Source organism: Alnus glutinosa, chromosome 3, assembly GCF_958979055.1.
Source record: "Alnus glutinosa chromosome 3, dhAlnGlut1.1, whole genome shotgun sequence".
In the NCBI taxonomy this organism is placed as follows: domain Eukaryota; kingdom Viridiplantae; phylum Streptophyta; class Magnoliopsida; order Fagales; family Betulaceae; genus Alnus; species Alnus glutinosa.
This window is the reverse complement of record NC_084888.1, coordinates 20,440,072-20,466,685: the sequence shown is the minus strand read 5'-3', so window position 1 is coordinate 20,466,685 and position 26,614 is coordinate 20,440,072. Positions and strand designations below refer to the sequence as shown.

The 26,614-nt window shown below is 35.5% G+C and overlaps 1 protein-coding gene across 1 annotated transcript; it reads left to right on the top strand.

The window, feature by feature from the left end:
* Nucleotides 1-262: 262 nt before the first annotated feature.
* LOC133863976 (organic cation/carnitine transporter 7-like) lies at nt 263-9,462 on the top strand. Its single transcript, XM_062300153.1, has 6 exons — nt 263-506; nt 4,445-4,713; nt 6,411-6,648; nt 7,362-7,890; nt 8,008-8,210; nt 9,203-9,462. Exons 2-6 carry the CDS (start codon nt 4,445-4,447, stop codon nt 9,455-9,457), a joined length of 1,494 nt encoding a protein of 497 aa, XP_062156137.1. The 5' UTR covers nt 263-506; the 3' UTR covers nt 9,458-9,462.
* The last annotated feature ends 17,152 nt before the right edge of the window (nt 9,463-26,614 follow it).

Sequence of the window (26,614 nt, the reverse complement as noted above, 5' to 3'; positions counted from 1 at the left end):
GTAGATGCATATTCTGTTATTTAGGTTATTTTGTAGCAGCTGTGGTCTGTATTGGTGGTCTAATTCTGACCTTGTCTGGGTAGATGATATTCTGTCCTTGTGCCTTTGACTTAATTTACTAAGAAATTTTTATAACCGTGAACATTAGACTGATTTGGTCTCGGTTCAATCCGGTGAACGAGATTTTTCACTTAAAAAAAAAAAAAAGCGCAAAGCGCGGAAAGCGTCAAACCCCACCAACTAAAACCAAAAGACCAACTCTGGCCGAAGAAGAAAGATAAAAAGAAAAATGAAAAATGAAAAGGAAGACCAACAACAGAGACCTCGTCCTTCTTAAAAGCCCAACAAACTCTGAATCTGATCAGACAAAACTCCTTTCCAACTTTGGAAACTTATCTTACGAATAACAACCGTTTTACCCTCTCTATCCAAGCCTTTTGAACTTCAGTCTTACTAAGAAGAAGAAGAAGAAGAAGAAGAAGAAGAAGATCCCAGTTTTTTACGAGGTTCATTTTTGTTCTCTCCAATTCTATATTGCGTTCTGGGATTTCATTATTACATACTTGCGCTGTTTTCAAATTTTTATTTTTTTTTATTTTTTTATGTTTTAGAAAATTTAATAGATATGAGTGTTTGAAGAAATAGCTCCCTAATAAATAATCCAGGCATGTAAAACTGGATTTGACCAAATACAAACTTGATCATCTGACTACTCAATGCTGCCTTTTTTTTTTTTTTTTTTTGAGGTATCCCAGGGTGTCCATTGGTGGACGGTACCGCGGACTACTCAATGCTACATTTGGAGCTAATGCCTGCTTCTCTTCTTAGTATTTATTGAAAACAAAAAGGAGAACTTTCTTCTCCCTAATGTATAGCACGCACGCACGCACGCACAATCCTTCATGACTAGTTATTATTGTAATTTGCATTCCTACAATGCTGGAAGTGGGCAACACGGAGATTTTTGATTGACTTAAAGACTTGAACCGATGCAAATACTACTTAAAATTTTGAAGACAGTCACTTCTATTTTTTTTTCCTGTAGTAATAAAAGAAATTATTGGTGTTTGCTTTGTTCGGCATGTTCTATCTCATGCACAAACCCATGCAGAACTTTTGGAATGTAGCCCTACTATGTTGATGTGGTGCATTTGGGACGAGGGAAATGATTGAGCTTTTAAGGGGATGGAGCTTTCTCCCACTAACTTATTATGATTATGTTTTTTAGATCTTTATATTCTCAGCTCTCAGCACCCAAGATTTGGAAGTGGCTTTTGTGTACCTGCTCTACACTAGGCCCTTGCCCATTTGCTTTAGCAAAGCTTTTCACATTAATGAAAAGAAAGGATAAAAAGAAAATGTAAATAAGCTCCATAAACAACCTGAGGGGAAAAAACATGAGCGAAACAAGGGAGACAAAACTCTTGCGGCTGGAAAGAAACTTTATTTGGCATCTTCTTTTATTTTTCTTCCAGTTCACTGAAGTTAAACAAATTAAAGTTTAACTTGTTAGATATGAGGTGTAGGATTGGTCCAAGATAAGGTTTTGGGATGATTTGTAGTGTGGACAAGCTGCTAAAGGTAGCTTTTCCAGAACTGTTTAGTATTGCACTGTGTAAGGAGGCATGGGTGCCAGATCATATGCAATTCTTTAATGGAAATCTTCAGTGGAATATATCTTTTTCCAAACCAGTTGATGGAGATCAAGGCACCGCTTCGAAGGATCTCGTTCAAGTACCAATTGAGCCGGTTACGAGAGCACGAGCAAAGAAGTTCAAGGATGTACTCAACGGACTCATCCAAGAGTTATGGGCTCAAGCAAATTCGTGGAGGCCCATTGAGCATGATCCACGTGGGCAACAAAGAATCATCACCTTGATTCAAGTTCTAGAAGGATCCGGTCAAGGCTAAGAATTGGCAAGAATTATTTTGGGTCTATTCTAGAAGGATCGGATTGCATGGCTATTCTAGGCGCCACTTTCTTTCCTTTTATGTTGTCTTTTGTTTCCTTCTATATGACTCTAGGCGTCCAGCTCTTCTTTCCTATTTTAACGTATCTTTTTTTAGGCAAGTAGGGCTTTATTTTAGCTTTGATTAGGAGGGTGGGCGTCCAGCCTTTATTGCCTTATATGTCTTGTGTGTTTTAGGAAGGTAAGAATTTCTTTCCTTACCCATTTTCGGCTTTAATTAGGTTTTCTATGTTAGGGTTTTTTTCTTGTAATATTCAGCCCTTTAAATAGGTGCATAAGCAATGGAAAACGCAGACATTGATTATTCATAAAACTTGTGAGGTTTATTCTCTTTGGTTCTTTGAAGAACTACGCGAACTTATCGGGATTTCCCGTGGTGTTCATCTCGACTTATCAAACGGAGTTTCCACCACCGTTTGTGGCGTCTTCCTTATACCGAGGTTCTTGTTTGTCATAAACAACGGGTCGAGGTCTTCCATTCGAATCTGTCCATAGAACGATCTTGGGTTCCCTTTCGTTGTTGGGTCTCGTTATTCTTGACAGGGTTCACATCACCAGTGCATGATTGGGAGGTGGACTTGGTCATTTCTTTCTTTGATCTTTTGTACTCTATCAAATTGAGACAAGGTAGTCATAAAATACGTTGAATCCCGTCCAAAAAGAGGAAGCTTGAAGGAAGGACCTTTTATCATGCGTTATCCATTCCCGTCAGATGAAGGTTCCTCTGAAAGTGGCGTTCTTTGGGTAGACGTTGGTGTACTTAGGAAGATCTTGACATTAGATAATCTGAGGAAGAGGAATGTCATAGTGGTAAAGTGGTGTTGTGCAAGAGGAGTGGGGAGTCTATAGATTATCTTTTTCTTCCTTGTGAAGTGGCAAGAAAATTATGGGTTTCAATTTTCCGTCTTCTTGGTGTCGAGTGGATCATGCGTAGAAAGGTAATTGAGTTAATGGCAAGTTGGAGAGGTCAGATGGAAAGCCATAACATTTTAGAAGTTTGGAGAATGACATCTTTATGTTTAATGTGGTGCATTCGAAGAGAGTGGAATGTAAGGAGCTTTGAAGATCATGAAATTTTGGTGGTAGAACTAAAGAACATTATGCTTAAATCCCTTTATACATAGACAGCGGCGTACAGAGTCCGCATTTTTCTAATTTTTTATTTTATTTTATTTTTATTCTGAATTTTTGTTCTTCTTTTTCTGGGTTTCTCTTGTATACTTCTTGTGTACTTGGGTTGCACCTCTGTACTTTTAATAAGATTGAATTAGTAATCAAAAACCAAAAAAAAAAAAATCCTCAATTAAGGAGCATAACACTAAGAGAATCGTTTTTCAATAAATACAAGATTTTGAAGTTAGTAGGCTGAATTGCGAATTTTGCTTCAATTTGACATCTGAATCTTGGTAGGATCCAAGGGATTCTAACAAGAGAAATTAGAAAATAGACAAGAAAATAAGAAAAAACAGAGAAGATAATGATCACTTCGAGGGGATATTGATCACTTCAAGGGGATCAAGCCTTTAATATTTGCTTCAAGCAAAGGTAATATTTTCCTTGATGATTTAGCCATAGGCCAAAAAAAGCTAAATGTGGAAATAGGAAATCAGGAAATAAATCATAATAAAGACAAACGTAGTTCACAAGAAAATAGCCCCTAGAAGGAAATTAACGTAGTGACCAAGGGGAGGATTCAGAGAAGGTTTTCGAGAATCCTATCAAATCTGTTCAGTTATATAAGGAGTCATTTTGAAGAGCATTGCTATATGGAACCCCATCAGATTCAGTATAATTATGTGTGGTATACCCATGAATTTACTAAAACTAGGGTATCTATGCTCACAATTTTATTTTTAAATCTTTTGTAGTCTGAATCATGCTCAAACCCTCCAAACTGTATTTTATTTGCTTATGTTAAGTTATTTGTTAATATATAAATGATGTAATTGTGGATAAAAAAGGAAGGGACAAAGGTGTATTCGTTTAAAACTTATTGTGAATATGGACTTCTATATATCTGTCTTGGTATATCTTCATTATAAATACTAAAGGAGAGCAGCTCAAAACATAAACTTCTCTCATCGGAAGTTACTTTGGGAACATACAGTTGGAGGGAATAACTCCTGTTCATAGATTTTGTCCAAGTTTCAAGCAATCACAAGTATCTCATATTCATTGAATAGGAGCAACTTCTCCTTCCTGTCAGGATATTGATCTTCTTCCTTTTTAATTTATCAAGTAACTATCATCCACACTGTCTTGATATCATTGTTTTAGAATTGTAGTTGTGGCTGCAACTGTATTATGATGTCTGGTTAATCTTATGGCCAAAAATAGATAACAAATAATATGCCCTATACATTTTGGCAGCACTCCATGTGGTAAATAATCCTCCATTACACACTATTAAGCAATCTTCCATGTGCATCTATTGTATTTAAGTTAAATCATATGTTTTTTCTCCATACTTGTAGATGGGAGAGGAGGCCGAGAGTTACACTGTTGATGAAGCTCTTGTAGCCCTGGGGTTTGGAAATTTCCAGATTTTGGTGCTGGCTTATGCTGGCATGGGCTTGGTTTCAGAAGCAATGGAAATGATGCTACTCTCTTTTGTAGGACCAGCAGTTCAGTCTTCATGGGGTCTTTCTTCTAATGAAGAGAGCCTAATAACTAGCATGGTTTTTGCGGGCATGCTAGTTGGAGCATATTCATGGGGCATAGTTTCTGATACGCATGGAAGGAGGTTCTTTCATTTTCTTATTATTTGTATTCAATCGCTGCATTATTTGAACCCTCTTCATTTTATAGAACCTGTTTAATATATCAGTTACTTCTCAAGCACCGTTAGTCCTTCAAGTTAATGTAATACTTCAAAATGATTTTTTATTTTTTTTTTGGGTCTGGGCTTCTGCGTTTAGTTAGAATGCACGTGAAGATCTCGCTTTTTGTACTTGTACTAAAATTTGTTCTTTAGCATTCTTCTTTTGCCCTCATGACTTCTTTTTTTTTTAAATGAATAATTCATATCTTATTGGGAAAAAAAAAAGGGTTAAACTCACGTACACGAAGAGTATACAATATGGACTCAACCCTATAAGCTGCTACAATGTAAAAAGTTGATCAAATCAACCAAATTTGTAGAGTCAAAGTTCGGAACATTAACAAGAACCCAACACAAGAGAGAGATCTCAAAAAGAAAGATTTTAGAAAGAGCACGTTAGTCTCACTATCCTCGAAAATACGACGATTCCTTTTTCTCCAAATACTCCACATTAAGAGGGTAGGAATAACTTTCGAGATAGCTTCTTTGGGTTGTCCCCTCCCTTGTACTTTCCAACAATGAAGAAGTTCTTGGATGTTGTTGGGCATAACCCACGAGACACCAAAAAGATTAAGGATCAATTGCCAGAGAGCCGAAGTATAACATAATTCCTTTTATAGCCTTTTAATAGATTTGTCATTTTAATCATGAAAGACATACTTTGAAGGGGACTGCTATGTCAGCAAGTAAGGTCCCTTGATCATCATCCTGGTGACATGGGATCCAAAACTATTTTCAATGGCTGTGGGGAATTGAGGGATAGGGAGCAGAGACTAAAATCCTGTTGTATAAAGCACCTATAACTATCTCAAACTCCAATACTATCCTACTATAACCTTCAAATGTATTGAATCAAAACTCTAATACCATGCTACAATAATCTTCCCGACCATGATTTATTGGTTATAGTTACCTGAAGTCGGGTAGAATTTGCACTTTTAGATGGGCGTTATTGAGATATATTCTTCTTAATTTTACAAGTTACCTACATATTTTTTATAGTTAAAACACTACCCTGATTTTCTGTTTTTAACTTCATCTATTTCAATATAAAAATAATGGCAACACATACTTTCAACAAAGTATCACGCTTTTCAGTTAGCTGGAAGCTTGTACATTATTGCTAGGAATAGCAGTTATTTTTTATTTGAGGTAACTAATCATTGCTAAGATTACTGATGAGCTACTGATATGTGAAATTAGTAGTAATAAAATATTTATATCTACAGAAATTATTGGTACTCACCACTGCTTTACCTTAAATATCAATAGAAAAGAATGCTTTACCATGTTTTCTTTGGAAGTATGCAAGTTACAATTAGGAAAAATATGTGCTTATCAATATCTCCCCATAACTCTTGGTGCATGCTTTTCTAGTTCTTTTCTCTCTGCTATTTCAAGTGCCTGCTTGTCGTTCCTGCTTTCAGCTTTTGCTTTCCAGATTTCCTAAATTCCCCACTTGTTTCAGTAACTTTAGTTTTGCTACTCTTGATAACAAATCACATTTGATTCATTGTTTTCTTGTTACCGTTACTTATTTTTATATCGACTGCACTTTTTAACTCTCTTAACAATTCTGCTTCCTATTTTGTTTTGCTTGATCCCTTCTATTCCTTCAGGAAAGGATTCATCATTACAGCAACAGTTACTGCAGCAGCAGGCTTTCTGAGTGCATTTGCTCCTAATTATATATCATTGATAATTCTTCGTTGTTTGGTGGGTATTGGTCTTGGAGGTAGCCCTGTACTCTCATCCTGGTTTCTAGAGTTCATTCCTGCTCCTAGTAGAGGCACTTGGATGGTTGTTTTTTCAGCATTTTGGACGCTCGGCACAATTCTTGTGGCTTCGCTTGCATGGGTATGCTTTTCACTACCTTCTCATTTTTGTTCTTGTACTACTGTTTCTTACCAGATTTTGGTTTCTTAAACTTTCAATTTATTCTCAATTTCTATAGATAGATTCAAGAAGTTAAAGGCAATTTTTGTCCTCTTAATAAATTTTTTAGGTTGTTTTGGACGGGACATTGAAGAGATTTTTAGGACCTCATGTAGAGGGACTTGTTGGCTAGTTAAAGCTTTCAACTCCCTTCCACTTATTTTATCTTTCTTCTTTTTTTTTCTTTTTCTTTTTCTTTTTTTGTTTTTTGGACATCAATTATTGTTAATGAAATTTATTCTCGCTGTCTTACACTGTTGTGGTTAATCATCTATGTTCTGCACCGATCTTATGTGATGATCATAGCTACTTTCAAATTAAGTTTGGCCACTTGGGTATGTGGGGCTATAACACACTGGTATTTGATCATCATTGTCATCATAACTTGGGAAATCCTGGGGTAGTGAGCAGTGTTGTGGCCATAATGTGGGAAGGTATTCTCCATGTATTAATTATCTTATGGAGTGCTTTCAATGAATTCAGCTATATTGCACTGGAAGATTTTTTGAGAAGAAAGCCTTGTTGTTGAGTAACTTACTCGGGTTCAGATAATTAGATTTTTTCCTAGTTTGGGATTGTGAGTGAAATGAAATGCATCGGCAGGTATCTTCATCTCTATGCTGTGTTATTTGCAGTTTGTCATGCCAAGACTAGGTTGGAGGTGGCTACTTGCATTGTCTTCTCTCCCATCAGCACTTCTCCTCTTTTTCTACAGGGTAACACCTGAATCACCTAGGTATTTATGCCTAAAAGGTAGAACGAGTGATGCAATTAGTGTTTTGGAGAAAATTGCCAGAATGAATGGAACGAAACTCCCTTCTGGCATTCTTGTTTCTGATTACCAAATTGAGCTACAAGAAAAGAGTATCCCATCAGAAGATACACTTTTGCTTTCACCGGGAAGAACTGAAAATTCAACCCCTAAGCAAATAGATTCTAATATAGCGGGCATCTCATCACTGTTGGTGCTTCTTTCACCCAAATTAGTTAGGTCTACGTTGCTCTTGTGGGTAGTATTCTTTGGGAATGCTTTTTCTTATTATGGCCTTGTGTTGCTGACATCTGAGTTGAACAATGGACGTACTAAATGCATGCAGACAAAATTGCAGTCACAGAAGTCCCAGGATGTGAACTACAGAGATGTTTTCATAGCGAGTTTTGCAGGTAACCTGGTCTTCTTATATCAATATCATCTTTCTTGGTTATGAAAAGAGAAAGAAAAGAAAAAACATTTCATACTGACAGATTGCCAAGTGACATTTAACTTTGATTTGCATGAAGAGTTACCTGGGCTCCTCATATCAGCTGCTACAGTAGATAAACTGGGTCGTAAGCTGTCAATGTCAGCTATGTTCTTCCTGTGTTGCATTTTTCTACTTCCATTGGTATTCCGTCAGCCTGAGGGTTTAACAACAGGCCTTCTGTTTGGAGCTCGCATATGCATAACAGCAACATTCACAATTGTATATATATATGCTCCAGAGGTAAATCATAGAATTAGTTTATCATCTTAAGAGTCAGTAAATATCGTAATGTCCTAATCAGTACCTATGAGAGAGAGAGAGAGAGAAGCAAGCCCATGCTTCATTAAGTTTTGTCTTGTATGTTATTGCTTGGATCATACATTTCTCTGACATTTAAGCTGTGGTGAAATATCTCTGAATATTTGAAGCCTTTTTTGCTCAACATGTGTGTGAGTCCCCTTTGCTGCAATGGTTACAAATCTCTATTTAGGACAGTTTGTGAAACCCTAAAACTGGTTCTTGAGGATTGAAACTGATGCATCTACCTTTAATAAAACCCTACCTAGAAGACATAGAATTGTATGACATAGACCCTGACACATGTAGGCAAGGTGTGGCTCACTTTGGAAGCTTTGCTAAGTGCTGCTTAAGAAATTACACACAAATTACTTTTAAGATTTATGTTGACATGGATTTGTAAATTACCGGAATAATATATCATTTCTTTTCTCTTTTTATGTTGGGCTATTTTACACACCTAGACTGGTGATTTTATGGGAGTAGTACCCTACTGTTGGAAGACCCACCTTGAGAGTCAAAGACGAAATTCGTTTACAGTCTTCAAGACATTTTTAATTGTCAAAATGTTGATTGATATCTGGAGAAACCTGCTATTAATGGAGGTAGCCTTACAACACTTCTTGGGTGTTCTCATAAAATTTATAGAATTACCTTTTTCTATTTACTTTGTTTGTGGAATTCTGGTGGTTGCAACTGAACTCAACTTTTTATTTGGATTCAATATCAGATGCTCTAAGGACTACACAAGTTCTTACTTTCATTTATCTAAAGTAAATGTGGTAGCCTATGCAAGAGACATCATACATATGAAGATATGTCAAATTCTTTGAATATTTTCAGGTCTTTGTTAGTGTAGTTTGCATGCATATCCATGAAAGAATTTCAATTAAGGTCAAGAATTTAATCTGTATATGATGTTACTTGAACTGTAGATATACCCAACCTCGGTCCGAACAACAGGCGTCGGAGTTGCTAGCTCGATGGGAAGAATTGGTGGAATGATATGTCCTCTTGTGGCTGTAGGTTTAGTACAGGGGTGTCATGAAACAGCATCCATTCTTCTTTTTGAGATTGTAATTTTCCTTTCAGGGATCTGTGTAGTGCTCTTTCCGTTTGAAACCAAGGACCGTGAATTGAGTGATAGTGTATCCAGTGCAAAACATACTAATGAAATCAGTATGAATTGACCACACTGAATGGGGCTCTCCCTCTCCCTTATTCAATGTTTATTCAAACTAGAATGTAACCCGCGTCTTGCGCGGATTTTTACTACTTAAAACTGTATAAGAATAAAATTAGAAAGTAATAAATAATATTCAAAGTAGTTTTTTTTAAAAAAAAAAATTAGAATGAAAATACGTAAACATATATAGATGTTAATTCAAGAGACCATTTACACATATATAGGAATTCACAAAAGCAAAGAACAAAATAGTACACTCACATCGTTAGAATAACTTGTATTCAATATTTACAAATTGGATAACCTGTATTAAAATGCTACATAAAATTTATCAAGTCTATAAACATGAAATTTGAGAATTTATAATAGAGAAATTGAAATATGTCAAGCATGATCGTCCTCATTGTCGGAGGACTCAAGCAGTGGTACATTTGTCTCTTCCTGACACTCCAAATCAATCATGTGGTGAAAATTAATAACTTCAGGCGTTTGATGCAAGTGTTGGTAGCGACTTGGTGATGTTGTCCTTTTAGGATCAGAGGCGCACACATGAGCGAGTTCCCTGTCTGATATCTCCTCTCGATGCACCTGAACACGTCGTCCCCTCCCACGACTGACGCTAGGAGTCCTCACCATGAAAGGACGCAAACGGAGGACTTCATATTTCTCGCGACACGCCCAGCGTACCAGATTGAGTAAGCGTCCGTTGGGATCTCGTTCATCTTTCTTATGATGTTTGTCTGCCATGCTGCAGTCCAAAATATAGATTAAAGGAACCCAAAAGAAAATCATTTCAACTAAAGAAAATCGCACAATAACCAAAATCGCACACTAACCGTAATCAAATAATGAATAATCATTTCAACTAATGATAGTCATTTTCTATCTATCCAACAAAACTTAATTCATATAAATTTAAAGATGTTAAAATATTTATTCCAATAATAGTAACAGAAAGGAATAGACAGACAAATGCGATGTTTAAACATTCAATTGGTTTAAAAACTGAATAGACTATTAACCATTAATTAGCAACAATTCTAATGAAATGTTTTATACTTAAAAAGAGAAGCTTGACATTTTGCACCATGAAGTGACGTATGGCATTTGGCATTTGCTTTCACAATTTAAAAATGAATTAAAAATAATAATAATAAAAAATACATTTATTAAAACATTGATAGACAACGAATATAAATCTATAATATTGTTGGTGTTATACCTATTACATTCCAAAACAATTAAAACCCATATATATAAGAACATTCGGAAAATGACAATACAAAGAAAAATCAATACAAAATAAGACAAAGTCTTTCAATCTGGATCTGAATAAATTGCATTGCGATCAAAGCTTGAAAGGAAGCATCAGATTGAAAATTAGGGAATTTAAAAAAAAAAAAATTACAAAATAAAGCTTGGATCACCGCAATGTGTAATTCTAATTACAATATTGAATTCAAAAATAAAAAGTTTAAATGCATAATTAGAGAGCCATAAATAGGAAATGTGATTTTATAATGTAAATTTTATCTTGAAATTGATATAAAGTTTGTTCTTAAGTAGAGACTGGCCACTACAACTTTGCAGAAGAAGAACCCCAAAGGTCATTGGAAAAAAAAAAAAAAAACAAAGAAAAAAATAAACTATTCGATTAAAGATAGAAACAAAGTTTGTTTTCACTTTATCTAGTTTTATATAATTTAAGCAAAAGAAAGAAATAGACAAAAAAAATGCGATGTTTAAACATTTAATTGGTTTAAAAACTTAATAGACAGTTAACCGTTAATTAGCAACAATTCTAATGAAATGTTTTATACTTCAAAAGAAATGCTTGACATATGGCACCATGAAATAGCGTGTGGCATTTGCTTTCTCAATAAAAAAAAAATTTTTTAAAAAAAAAAAAAAAACCAAAAATTAATGCCTAAAAATTTGTGTAAATCATACCAATTGGTAAAAATTCCATATAATATTCAAATGAATTAAAATATAAGACCCTTGATTTTAGTTTAATCCATATAATTTAAAATACGTTAAAATCATAGTCCCTATAGGAGTAGTTTAACATGAAACGATGTATAGAGGACAAAAAAAAAAAAAAAAAAAAAAAAAAAAAAAAAAAAAAAAGCAAGAAGAGAACCTGGAAATCAAGTGCATCACATAAAAGAAAAAAAAAATCCCATAAAACATTCAAATGAATTAAAATATAAGACCCTTAATTTCAGTTTAACCAATATAAATTTATTGGTTTTTAATTAAATGAATAGCAAGAATAAAACTTGAATTATGATTATCAAATATTAATAGACAATTAGTTTGAATATTTGATATTGTTGGTGTGATACATATTATATTTCAATATAAATAAAACTAATATAATTTCGAACATTTAATTAAAAAATACAAAGCAAAATAAACAAAGTATTTTTTTTTAAATGGATACAAAATAAAATAAAATAAAATATTTCACTTAACATCTCATTTGGTGTTTAGAAAGTTGGTGTTTAGAAAGTGTTTATGTTCCTTTTTTGCATAATAATGAAATAATTTTGTTCCTTCTGTTACTTTTAAAAGTATAAAAAGTACTTACAAAAAATGCCTAAAAATCTGTCCAATCACACAAATGAAAAAAAGAAGAAGACAACATTTTAAATAAAGAACACCTCAACCAAATATTTCACAAACAAAATAAATACATATTCATGTTCATGAGAGGGAATGGAGAGGGAGGGAATACCTTCTTTTAACATAATTTCATCGAAAAGGCCAAAAGTTTTTGGTTCATTGAATTGTTTTCTGTTATAAGAATCAAATTTTGGCGAGAACTACCCTTCAAATAAATCTGACTCAAATAGTGCAGCGGTTGTCTTTCTTCCCCTCCGTCAACCTCTTCTTGCCTGTCGGAGCCACCTCTCCGTACAGCAACAATGCATATAGCCTTGGCAATCGTCTTTGTCATCTCTGTCACTTTTCCGGCTGACGTGCATGCCTTGGACTCCCAAAACGGTCATCAACTCTCATTTTCACATTTTTTCTTCCACGCCGCGAAAATCCTCATGATTTTTCCGCCGGATATCAAAGCCCTAGAAATGCCTCTCTGCTTTGGTGTCGGTTTCAGTTAGATCTGAAGCATTTTCCAGGTACGGCTCTATCCACTCTAAATATTGCTTCTGCCCTCACTTTCAGTCTCTCTCTTTCTCGCCATCTTAGTTCTTCTCTGAGTTAGATCGACGCGGAAGGTTGGATTTTTGGCTAAAGAACCTGCATTTTGTACGGATCCAGGATGAACTTTTGCTTTCCAGAGCAGAAGTGTGTGTTCTGAAAGCTTTGGATTTTTATTTTTTTTTTTTTTTTTCTGAGTTTTGGACCTTGTAATTAGCTCTGGCTGTGTTTTTAGTTTCTTTTCTTGAAAATGTAGTTTCAACTGTTTTTAGTTGAGAAAGTTTGAGAAATGAAATGAAAATGGCTGGTCAGCTAACTAAGTAATTGCATAGGGGGCCAAGTTCTATGCTTTTTTGAATCCAAGTTTTAAAAAACTAGGCTCTGTTTTAGACCCCCCCAAAACAGAGCACAAAGACTAAAAAGAACCTGTAAAAACCAGGCTCTGTTTTAGGCTCAATAAACAGAGCATAACAGAGCCACATCTCACAATCCTGAGAAATGAAAGATAAAAAGGTTAAAACATGAATTTGGGTATTAAAGTAGATGAGTTGTCTTCAACCTGTGGCTAGGCCTTCACGTGGTTCTCACGATTCCAGGATGAACACAATTCACTGTCACGTTGGCCTCCATTTCCTGCAAGTTATTATTAAAAAAAAGAAAAAAAAGAGAGATTCAACAAATGTTTTCACTGTCATATTGATGTTTTCAAGACATGCACAACAATTGATCAACAAAAAAAAGAACAAAATACCCCTTTTCCTGGTTTTTGCTCAACGGGTTTTTCACTTTTTCCTTTTCTCTGTCCTAGAAACCATGACAAACCCATACAAATTAGACAAAACTAGAGAAACACATGAGAGCATTTTAAGCAACAAAGCTAAGCAAAGAGAGATGTTAGAGTTGCCTTCCACCACGTACAAAACCATGCAGGAAGACCGTGACTTTTATCCATTAGGTGAAAGAAAGGAGAATATATATATATATATATATTATAGATACTTGAAAACGGGATTACAAACTAAAGCTTTGATAAACCAACGCTTAAAACAGAAATAAACCATAATCTAAAACATATCTTACATAGAGACAAACCAAACTAATCCTTCTCACTAACTATTCGGATAGAAGGGAGAGGTGGAGGATAGGTGAGAATGCTGCTAGCTGTAACCCTGGTTGGGGCCAATGCGCTGTGCTACATAATGTGTACAGAAGTTTGCACTTCTATTGACATTCTATGCTGACCAAAAAGAGTCAGCAAGAATAGAGTTAATGGTATGATGGATAGTCGATGAAATTCGTCAATCTTGAGTAATATTTGGATGCTGAAAAGCTAGAATAACAATCTGCGAATCACCTTCAAGAATAAACCTTTGCATATTTAGAAAAATAGCTAATGAAACAGCAAGATTGGCTACTAGAGCTTCTCCCATATTTGGTAGACATTGGGAGCCAATCTTGGTGTCCATTTTGATGAGATGTCCCAAATGATCTTGACACACTGCAGCTTGAGTCGAAAAATAATCTTGTATTGCTGTATCAAAATTGATTTTGAACCATTGCGGTGGAGGTGGCATCCACTTTTCTTCAATTTTTTCCAAGCCGCCATATGCTCAAGAGATACCTTGATAATTTTCCTAGATAGAAGAAGAGCATCAAATGAAAGATTCTCATGATAAGCTTTGTTTCGTGAAGGCCAAAGAAAATCACAAGCCACTAATGCAAAAATTTGGAATCGATGATGATCCTTTGGAATTTTGAGAGTCGCTCCAAGAGAGATAATTACCGTAATCCAATCCAACATGTTGGTGAAGTTGAAAGCCAACGAGTCAATTGGCCAGAAAGAATGTCGCCGTATTACTCAAGCAAAAGTACATTTAAAAAATAAATGCTGGATGGAATCTTCTCCACTTTTGCAAAGAGGACAGACAGCAACAATATCTGGAGAAGAAAAAATAGAATTTATCCGTTCCATAGTGGAAAATAAATTCCATGCTATTTTCTAGATAAATAACATCAATCTATCATTAAGATTCAGCTTCCAAATACTCTTCCAAAAATTAGTAAAAGTTCCTGGAAGCATAGCAGTTACAGGATGATTACTTTGGATATCAAGATAAGTAGAAGATGTTGTAAATCGTCTTGAAGTAGAAAATGTCTAGAAAAATTTAGCCTCCATATTTGAAGAAATATGGATTTTTGCAATCTCTTGAACCAAGGTGCTATCAAAACACATATCAAGGGCTCGATGATTTCACTTTGCAGTTCCTGGGAGAATAAAATCTGATATAAATCTAGTTGGCAAGTTCCGATTATGTGGGAATTTTGGCAGAGGCTTGTGATGTGGTCGTTTTGTGTACAAAAATATTAATAATAAAATTACCACTCGTAATAATACGAATCCTTGTAGGATATGGCTATATTGAGGATGTCGAACTTCAAGGACTATGTAGATGTTGCTATCAAGCTTTTTAAGATTAAATATAACTTAATAAAATATGTTTGAATTTATTTGGTTTATAACTAAGTTAAAGGCATAAACTTAAAGACATAAAAATAAAGATTAGAGTGATGAGAGAAAGAATAGGGGATTTATTTCACCACTCACTGCATAATAATGGTCAATCATAAATTAATAAGGAAAATTCATACTATGCATGATATAAGACTCGTCTCACTCGAGTAGTCAAGAAATTACCTCTAAAGAATAAGTATAATCTATCTTCAGTTGACACGGACCATCCACCTAACCACTAAGATGCAGTACGACCCATCTTTCTTAGGTATGGATTAGCTACATCTTTAATAGGATACACATAATCAATGGAAAAGTATGACCTATCTTCGGTTGGTACGAAGTGTCTACCTAAATTACACTAAACTAGGTTTAGTACAATCCGTCTTCTCTAGGCATGACCTATCTAACCCTCTTGATCATATATTAATTAAAAACGTTGTATAACAATCATTCACATAATCACAGAAAATATGAAGAATTGAGCTCAATCAATATAAAAGACTTTCTAAAACAAGATAAGAAATTCATAATGATTCAATATAAACATTAAGATCAATTCTCACAATTATACAACCATCATGCATATAGAAAATCTCAAATTAAAATACAATTAAACCATTGTTACTTGGAAATGGCTAGATCAACACACTAGTAGGAATTTAGCCGCTCATCATGGTGCTGGGATAACCTCCTGTCATGTTCTTCTCCTCTTTGACTTGTCAAGCCTTCAAGAAGAATTTTCTGTCTAAAGCTAAGCACAAGCACACATTCTCTTGAAGCTTAAGAGTCTATTTATAAAGATTATGAAAGGCCTAAAAGCCCTAGAAATCCAAGAAAAATCGGAACTTAGTCTCTTAGTCCAAGTAAGAGATTGAAACTCCAATCCAAGAAGGAAAAGGATTCCAAATTCGTCCAGATTTGCGGTCTTTTATTACGGGGCGATTTTGACATAGTAAATATCCGAATTAGGGAAAAGCTATTTCTGACATATTTGTTGAATTTTGTATTAACTTTCCAACACCATCAATTTCATTGCAATATGATATCTGAGCCAAAATTTATGATCAAAACACTGAGACGTGTGCAGAATCCAAATTTGAATCCAATCCGATTTTGACTCTTAGTGGAGAAATTCTGATTTAATCATTTCCTTGATTTGATTAAACTTAACTACATCATATAAGTCTTCTATTATGATTGGTTAAGCTTACCAATATCTTTTAGGTCTTCTCAAAGTGTGCTTTAAGCTCAAAATCAATAGAATTAATTGCATCTTTATTTAAAATCTGAAAACAATAAAACAATACAAAATCAAACAAATAACAATACTAAGGAATTAACATATGCAAGTTAAGGGAGCTTGAATGTGTGACATTCACCACTTATCAGCTTATAATGAGGTAAAGTTGGTACCCACAATGTTGTCCAGATAGGAAAATCAGAATTGACAACCACTTGAAAACATGATCCTGATTGAAGAAGAGATTTACACTTCCGTATACCCTTCCAGAACCAAGAAGTCAAAGTAGGAGTTGGGGATGAGAGTAAATTCTCATATTTGATATATTTCTTTTGGAGTAACTGCACCCAAATATTTTCAGAGTTGTTAAGAATTTTCCAACCAAGTTTTGCTATGAGAGCTAAGTTAGTTGATTTCATATCTCGAATTCCCAAACCTCCCTGATTGCGAGGCATGCAAATTGAACTCCACGATTTTAGAGATAGATTTCTTGATTTGTCTTTAAGGAATCCCTACAAGAAATTCTTAAAACTTCTGTCCAGAGAGTTTTAAAGAGAAATAGGAAGCATATAAGTGTTCATTGTATATGATGGAATTGCAGCCGTAAAGGCTTTGATAAGAACAGTCCTACCAGCTTGAGATAGAGTCTTAGTTCGCCATCCTTCAATTTTATTCATCACCTTGTCCATAATAGGTTGAAAAACTTCATTTTTTTGATTTCCCAATGATGAATGGAAGGCCTAAATAACAAGAAGATGAAGAAGCTTTTTTATAAGGAATGATACCTTTAATACTTCGTATTGTTTAATCCATAGTATTTTGGCTGAAAAAGGAAGACTTGCCAGTGTTCACCCACCTTTTGTTCTGACCAAGAACAATATAACTTAAGACTGGATTTAATGGAGACTGCCTCTGTGGAAGTTGCCTTGGCAAAAATAATCAAATCATCAGCAAAAAAGAAGATGAGTAATAGGTGGACAATTCTTTGCAATTCTAATTCCTTTAAGAATTCCCAGACTTTCTTGTTGATGAATTATTCTTGATAAAGCCTTAGTACCAAGAATAAACAAAAAAGGGGGTTAGGAGATCCCCTTACTGCAAACCTCGAGAAGGAGTAAAGAACCCAAAAGGAGATCCATTTATAAGAATGGAAAGGGATGTTGAAGAGATACATCTACGAATCCAATTTATCCAAGTGGAATTAAAACCCAGTTTTGTAAGAATGGATAATAAGAAATCTCATTCCATTCGGTCAAAAGCTTTCTTCATGTCGATTTTAACCGCCATAAGCCCTCCTCTTCCTTTTTTTGATTTGATAGAATGAATCAGCTCATGTGCCAAAAAAGAATTATCATGAATTGTCCTGGATGGAACAAAGGCAGACTGATTTGGAAAAATAAAATGATGGAGAAGAACTTTGAATCTGTTCGCTAGGATCTTAGAAATGATCTTGTAAATAATATTACAAAGACTAATTGGCCGGAAATGATTGACTGAGAAAGGACCCAACCTTTTGGGTATAAGAGCAATGAACGTATGATTCTACTCCTTCAATAAATGATTCTTTATGAAAAAATCCCAGACACAATTTAAGACCACTTCCTTGATGATGCTCCAATATTTTTGATAGAATAAAGCAGTGAACTCATCTGGTCCAGGAGCTTTAGTTGCACCAATACTAAAAAGAGCCTAAAAAAGTTCATTTTCCAAAGGAATAGAACACAACACTACATTTTCTTCATCTGAGATAACCTTATCAAAAAGATTAAGCATTTCCCTAGAAGAAACAGGCAAAGAAGAAGAGAATAATTACTTGAAAAAATCACTAAAGCAATTGCCTATATTCCTTCTATCTGAAATCCAAGCACTAGAAGGCAACTTAAGAAAGTCAATGGCATTATGTCTTCTTTTGATTAAAGTTGACATATGGAAGTATTTTGTATTCAAATCTTTGCAAGTAAGCCAAGTGTCTCTAGATTTACTTTTCCATAAAATTTCTTCTTGAATAAACAGAGAGTCCAATTCCTATTTAAGGAAAATTTCTTCTTGGTGCAAGTGTGGAGAGAAATTGGATTGTTGGATATCATCAATTTGCTGGGAAATAGAACTGATTTTTTTTTTTTTTTTTATGGATATTCCCAAAATACAAATTATTCCAAATCTTCAAGGCATACTTTGTTGATTTCAGTTTTCTTGCTAAGATAAAAGCAGAAGAACCACTAATATAGGAATCACAAGCTGTTATAATAACTATGTTAGTATTTTATATTGGCAACATTCTAGTTAACAAAAACACTTTATGTAAACGGTTGCTTTTTAACAGAATTATCGATTCTATTCAAAGTCTTCATGTAATATGGACAGTATCTCATTTCATGTAAACGGTTGGTCACAAGGGTCTAGAAGATGTCCATGAAGATTCCATCCAGTTTCCAAATTAGAACAGCCGATTCCTGTGTAACCGTCTGGAAGTGCCTTTGAAGGCCTCTGGACGCCCCCTCAATGTCTAGAAGCTTCAGCGTTGCAGCCGTCCGGACAACCGAGCAACACCATCCGGATGCTAGGTCAAGCTACTCCAAGTTCGACACGGAGTTGGATTCAATCAACACTAATTGTGAAGTTTCTGCCAGACGTCTGAAAGACGTGGCAACACATCCAGACGCTACCCAGCATTCCAGAATATTCCGAGTTTCCTTTACGGACGCGGAAAGGAGTAGCAGTGAAGACCGTTCGGACCCTCGGCCAAGCCGTCCGGACGTGGTCCTGTTTTTGGGAAGAATTGGGCTATTCTGGAAAGGCGGTCGCAGAAGACCGTCCAGACAAGGGTAAGTTACCATCCGGACGCTACTCACCAAAGTCCGATTTTGAGCAAAATTAGGTTTTCTGTAAGCCTATAAATAGATGGCTCTAGGCTTGTAATTTATAAATGTTAGTATTTTGTATTAGCTATATTCTGTTTGACAAAATCACTGCTATGTAATGTTGCTGCTTTAACAGGGATGCCGTATATTTCAGAATCTTCACAGTATTTAGAGTTTATGTATCTAATATGGAAAGAGCCTCATTATGACAAGTTGTGGTGTTACAAGCTTCAAGAAGGCTATTTCAAGTGTTCAAGGAAGATTATGTGCAGTTTCTAAGTCAGAACAGTCGGATCCCAAGTTCCTGTATATGTTCGGACGAGGTGGCAATATTGTCCGGACCCCATCAGTGTCTAGAAGCTTCGAACAGTGCAAGGTTGCAATTGTCCCGACGACATGGCAAAACGTCCTAACGCTCTTCAGAGTTCGAAAAGATTCCAGCGTTCAAGTGCATCCGTCCGAACAACGTGGTTATACCGTCCGGACGCAATTCAGAGTACGAGTAGAAATTAGATTTCATGTTCAGACACGGATCGGGAAACAACAACCATCCGTACGGAAGGGCAACACCATCCGACCGCTTTTCAGGTTTCCAGGAAGATTGCTGCACACGTCTCAGTGTTTTTTTTATCATAACCCTCTATTCAAGTATTAGATTGAAATGAAATTAGTGTTGTTGGAAAGCTAAGAAAAAATACAACTTAAGCATCCAGACGGCATAAAAGTGTCCAGATAGCTCACCGTCCAGACGGAAAGAGAGTACCGTCCGGACGACCACCAAAAATTTGAGAAGTTTCAGAATTCCTTTTCAGACACGAAAATAGTTGACCGTCCAAACGCCCTTCGCTTACCAATCGGACGCCGCCCAATGGACTCCGATTTTGAGTAGAATTAGTTTTCTGAAGCCTATAAATAGAGGCCTTTAGGCATGTGTTTTCATAGAGAATTCAATAGTGAATTCCTTATAGCTTTTAGAGGATGTTTAGGGAGATCTGAAGATCCACTAGCTCTCAAGCCGTTGCCGGTATGCTTATTTGGTTTCGTGTGAAGTCTATCTTATGGAGGAGCGCTAAGGTAAAAGAATCCATAGAAGACCCCTTCAAGTAAAAGACTTGGTTGGGAAGCGTTCACGGATAGGTATGTGTTACAGTTAAAGGTATGACTACTGCATGAGGGTATGGGAGTACGAGAGCTTTGTAACTAGCTTTGTCTTCTGATAGAGGAGTTCTTGGGTTTGGCTGCCCCGGAGTGATTTTTCTCTTCATTGAGTTTTCACTTCGTCAACAAATATCTTGTCTATTTTGTTGCACACGAACACACACTTGGTAATTTAGAAGTCATTATTTATTTTCAATTGGTATCAGAGCGGGTATACTCCGTTCAAATGATTTATTTCCTAAATGTGATCCTTATCTCTTTGTGACTTTTTTATTATTATTATTACACCTTTTATCATGGATTACTCTCAGTTATCTGAAGAAAATTATGATATTGAGCTCTCTAAAGTTTTTGCTAAATCGGATAAAATGGTTTCTCCCAAAAAGCTCAAAAAGGTAAAGCAAGAAAAAGAGTATTTGATTATACAATTGTCTGAATCATATGTTTTGATTGACTCTTTGAAATCTGAGAATACCATGTTGCTTAATACTATTAATGACCTTGAGAATAAATTGGAAAAATTCTCAAGTGATAATTTGAAAAGCATGCTTAATATTCACTCAAATGTTTCTAACAAACCTGATTTAATTGTTGATAATTTAAGTACTTTTACTACACATGCTTTTGATTATGAATTAGATTCTATTAATATTAAGTTTGTGATAGAAGATACAACTTGTTTAGATAATTCTTGCTTAACTAATCATGCAATGCCTAAATACAAGGAATCATGAATACAAGGTAAGTTTATTCCTAAGTGTCATAATTATGGGAAGATTGGTTATATTAGGCCAAATTGTTATTTGTTGAAATCTCACAGGCCTTGGATTAAGCAGTATGCTCTGAAGAAAAGTTAAGTTGAAGATTCTTCCTTATCAAAATATGTCCCTCCACATAGGAGACATATAAAAGGTAAAGACAATATTGTTTGTAAGAATGCTAACAATATTTCTACAAAAAAAGTTAAGCAGCATTCCAATAAAAGAAGCCTGCCCACCTGTCATCACTGTGGCATCACCAGTCACACCCAACCCAGATGTCCACAGCTCCAAGCTCAGAAGAAGAAGGCTCAGAGGAAGTTGCCTACTAAGACCACATCAGGTACTTTACCTTCGACAAGACATCAGGTTTCACGGCATCAGCAGCGACAACAGCTATTTGTTCCAAAGAACACATCAAGGCACTACAAGAAAAAGCCGCAAAAGCCCGATAGCAACCATGCCTATGAAGGGTTGCTGAGCTTGTTAAAAGGTATGCTGAGGAGAATGGACAGTATGAGCAATACCCGATCACATCTACCACGGGTACACCAGGTATGGGTCAGAAAGGATGAGACCATTCACCCCTTGAGGGGGAGTGGATTCACCTAGTATAGGTGCAGTCTCACCATGCCTAGGATTTTGGTTCCTAAATGCTAGTGCATACCAGGTATGTTTGCATTGCATTGATTGTCATATCTTATATATCTTATTTTTGCCTTACATTCTGTTTGAGGAACCACATTTTCTATCCCTATATTTTCTCTTGGTTGCTTTGATAAATTTCTACATGTACATTCTAGGGATGATAGAGAAAACATGTCACTGCTTTTCTATCTTGGTATAGTCAAACCTCTCTTCCTGAGATCAGGTTTGCTCTTACCTACATGCTTTGTCTAGAAATATGTTCTTTTCCTTTTAAGCAGGTCTTTGTTGTTTTTGTCTTTTATTTTTCAACCAAAAAGGGGGGGGGGGGGGGGGATGCAAATTTTTGTTGTTCCCTTATATAGCTTCTCAGATATCTTATGTATGTTTAACTGTTGTCTCAATTCTTGATGCATTAATTATTTTTGCCTTTATATAACTGAGAGTTTATACTTGATATCTGCGAAGTTTTCCTGTTGCATCCATACTAGATAGTTGTTTTTCTCATACGATGAAAAAAGTGCAATATCCAAGGCTCCCCTAAGGTACACTTTTTATCTCTGATTTTCTGATTTTGAAAATTCTTTAAGAGAGATTTTTGTGTGCTAAGATGGTCAAATTGACCAACTCGTTAGTTGAACCTAAACCCCATAATTCTGGCTTTCTCTTTAGGTTGCAGCACTAAGTGATACAATCAGTTATAATTCTGTGCTTATTGATATATTAATAAATTCACTACTTCTATGCTGACTCGGCTATTAATCTTGTCATTCATGGTGCAAATAAAAAGAAAAATAGCATTGCTTCTTAGGGGGAGAGTATCAGATGAGGGTGACTAGGCCCTAGTAAGATAAGGTTTGACTTTTGACTGATCTAACTATGAATTTCTCTCTTAGTTAGAAGATTTAGTTGCTTTAAATCATATCAGCGAAGATTATACCTTATTAAGAAAACTTTTACACAAATACACGCATAGCATGAGTTAAGTTTACTATTGAAAAATTTCTATCTGCAAGGAAATTTTTGTGCTTATTAACTCTTAACTCTCAATTATATCTTGGTATATTTTTTAAATGCTATTTGACTATTTTATTAGTTATTTATACATGCGTGTTCTGAAGCTAACGTTAAGAAAAATTATTTTTCTACATATTTCCTTCTGTTTTTCAACTTCTAGTGTGAAGCGTCCGGACGAACATGTTCTTGCGTTCGAACGCTCTCGGCTCTGTCGATCTCTTATCTGACAGTATGCCGTCCGGACAAGTATGTACCACGTCCGGAAGCGAGCCTTTTGCTTTCTTTGCCAAACACACTACTTTTTTCTTGTTCTATCATATTGTGTTGTGTGCGTTTTCTTTCGGAATTCTCCCAAGATATAGATATTCTTTGCACATCCTTCCTCATTCCCAGGTATTTCCTTTGACTTTCCTTATTCTCTTAAGTTTTGGTTCTTTTTAGAATATTGGAATATTTGATTGATTGGAATGATGATTTAAGAGATTGTGGATCTTGTTCTGTCTTTATGTTGGTTGGATATTGCTAAATTTGTGTCCTTTGGATTGCTATATCTACTTTTGTATTTCTTTGTGCATCCAATTGATAGTCTTCATAATACCACATTCTTTTTGAATTAATAAGATATAATATTTCCTTGTGGTGTTATTTTTATATAGATTTCTGTTTAAATATTTTTAGGAATATGTTGTCCAATGGCTTCTAGCATAGTGTTAGACAGAGGGCTCTTTGGAAAACAGATCACTGTTGAAATCATATGTTCCAGAGATCTCAGAATTTAGATGAGCTCCTTCCCCCCGCTCATACAAAGTCTTTCATAACCTTTTCCTCCAGATCTGCATCAGCTAGAGATTCAGTGGTGAATCTCATTTATTATCTTGCAGACCAGTTGTTTAAAGCATTTCATTCTGCAGATGATCGGTTTCGGGCGAGAAGACTCAAGTAACTGAAGATTTTCAGTCTATGTTTCCCGACTTCAGGAGCAAGAAGCCGAAGTAGCTCAAATTCAGGAGATGTGATGAGGTGTCCTCTTATGTTTATTCAAGCTTTTCATGAGACATTTTACTATTAGTCTTGTTTTGGATTTTAGTGATTGTGTTTTTCTCTAAATACTATGTTTACCCTTTGTCCTTTTGAGACAAAAATAGAGGGTATTTTTATATTTGGATCGGGAATGTATTTTTAAATCGGTCAAAGTGATTTTGTCACAAAATGGCTAAAATGGGAGTTTGTTAGTATTTTGTATTGGCTACATTTTGTTTAACAAAATCACTACTATGTAATGTTGCTGCTTTAATAGGAATGTCATATATTTCAGAATCTTCACAGTATTTAGAGTTTATGTCTCTAATACGGAAACAGCCTCATTATGACAAGTTGCAGTGTCACAAGCTTCAAGAAGGCTATTTCAAGTGTTCAAGGAAGATTCTGTTCAATTTCCAAGTCAGAACAGTTGAATCCCAAGCTCCCGTATACGTCTGGACAAGGTGGCAATACAGTTCGGACCCCATCAGTGTCTAGAAGCTTCGAACAGTGCAAGGTTGCAACCGTACGGACGACATGGCAACACGTCCGGACACTCTTCAGAGTTCGAGAAGATTCCAGCATTCAAGTGCATCCGTCCAGACAACATGGTTATACCGTCCGAACACTAGTCAGAGTCCGAGTACAAATTGGATTTCATGTTCAGACACAAATCCGGAAACAACAACCGTCCGGACGGAAGTGCAACACCGTCCTGACGGTTTTCAGGTTTCTAGGAAGATTTTTGCACACGTCTCAGTGTTTTTTTCATAACTCTCTGCTTAAGTATCGGATTGAGACGAAATTGGTGTCGTTGAAAAGCTAAGAAAAAATGCTACAACCTTAATGTCCAGATGGCCCACCGTCCAGACGACCGCCAGAAATTTGAGAAGTTTCGAAATTCCTTTTTAGACACAGAAACAGTTGACCGTCCGGACACCTTTTGCTTACCATCCGAACGCCGCCCAGAGGACTCCAATTTTAAGTAGAATTAGTTTTTCTGAAGCCTATAAATAGAGACCTCTAGGCATGTGTTTTCAATGAAAAATTCGTTACTGAATTCCTTATAGCTTTGAAAGAGTGTTTAGGGAGATTTGAAGATCCGCTAGCTCTCAAGCCGTTGCCGGAGTGCTTATTTGGTTTCGTGTGAAGTTTATCTAATGGAGGAGCCCTAAGGTAAAAGAATCCATAGAAGACCCCTTCAAGTGGAAGACTTGGTTGGGAAGCGTTCATGTATAGGTACGTGTTACAGTTAAAGGTATGACTACTGCATGAGGGTATGTGAGTAAGAGTGCTTTGTAACTAGCTTTGTCTTCTGACAGTGGAGTTCCTGGGTTTGGCTGCCCCAGAGTGGCTTTTCTCTTCATTGAGTTTTCACTTCATCAACAAATATCTTGTCTCTTTTATTTTTTGCATTTAAGATATTTTGTTGCACACGAACACACACTTGATAATTTAGAAGTCATTATTTATTTTCAGAAAGAATTCAGTATAAAATTTCATAGTGCTTAGAGAGGGTGTTTAAGGAGAATTGAAGATCTGCTAGCTCTCTAGCCGTTGCCGGTGTGTGCTCTTTGTTTCGTGTGAAGTCTATCTTAGGGGTCGGCCCTAAGATAAATGATTCTATTAAAGACCCATTTCAAGTAGGAGACTTGGTTAGGAAGCGTTCACGATGAGCTTTGTGTCAGAGTTAAAGGTATGACTACTGCATCAAAAGTATTTGAGTACGAGTGTCTTGTAACTAGCTTTGTCTTCGGTATAGTGGATATCCTGGGTTTGGCTGCTCCGAAGTGGTTTTTCTCTTCATGGAGTTTCCACTTCTTCAACAAATATTTTATCTCTTTTATTTTCTGTATTTAAGATATTTTGTTGCACACAAACACACACTTGGTAATTTAAAAGTCATTATTTATTTTCAATTGGTATTAGAGCGGGTATACTCCGTTTAAAGGATTTAATTCTTGAGTGTGATCATTATCTCTTTGTGACTTCTATTTTTTAATTACACCTTTTATTATGGATTTCTCTCAGTTATATGGAGAAAATTATGATATTGAGCTCTCTAAATTTTTTGCTAAATTGGATAAAATGGTTTCTCCAAAAGAGCTCAAAAACGTAAAGCATGAAAAATAGTCTTTGATTATATAATTATATGAATCACATATTTTGATTGACTCTTTGAAATTTGAGAATACCATGTTGCTTAATACTATTAATGAACTTGAGAATAAATTGAAAAATTTCTCAAGTGATAATTTGAAAAGTATGCTTTATATTCACTAAGATGTTTCTAACAAGCCTGATTTAATTGTTGATGATTTAAGTACTTTTACTTCACATGCTTCTGATTCTGAATTTGATTCTATTGATATTAAGCTTGTGATAGAAAATACAGCTTGTTTAGATAATTCTTGCTTAACTAATCATGTGATGCCTAAATCCAAGGAATCATGAATAAAAGATAAGTTTATTCCTAAGTGTCATAATTGTGGGAAGATTAGTCATATTAGGCCAAATTGTTATTTGTTGAAATCCCACAGGCCTTGGATTAAGCACGATGCTTTGAAGAAAAGTGAAGTTGAAGATTATTCATCATCAAAATATGTTCATTTGCATAGGAGACATATAAAAGGTAAGGGCAATATTGTTTGTAAGAATGCTAACCATATTTTTGTAGAAAAAGTCAAGCAGCATTTCAACAAAAGAAGCCTGCCCATTTGTCATCACTACGGCATCACGGGTCACATCCAACACAAATGTCTACAGCTCCAAGCTCAGAAGA

Coding starts and splice junctions, on each gene's coding strand:
- LOC133863976 (XM_062300153.1), top strand. CDS start 4,445: ATGGGAGAGGAGGCCGAGAGTTACACTGTTGATGAAGCTCTTGTAGCC. Junction 4,714..6,410: donor TCTGATACGCATGGAAGGAG/GTTCTTTCATTT, acceptor CTATTCCTTCAG/GAAAGGATTCATCATTACAG. Junction 7,891..8,007: donor TTTCATAGCGAGTTTTGCAG/GTAACCTGGTCT, acceptor ATTTGCATGAAG/AGTTACCTGGGCTCCTCATA.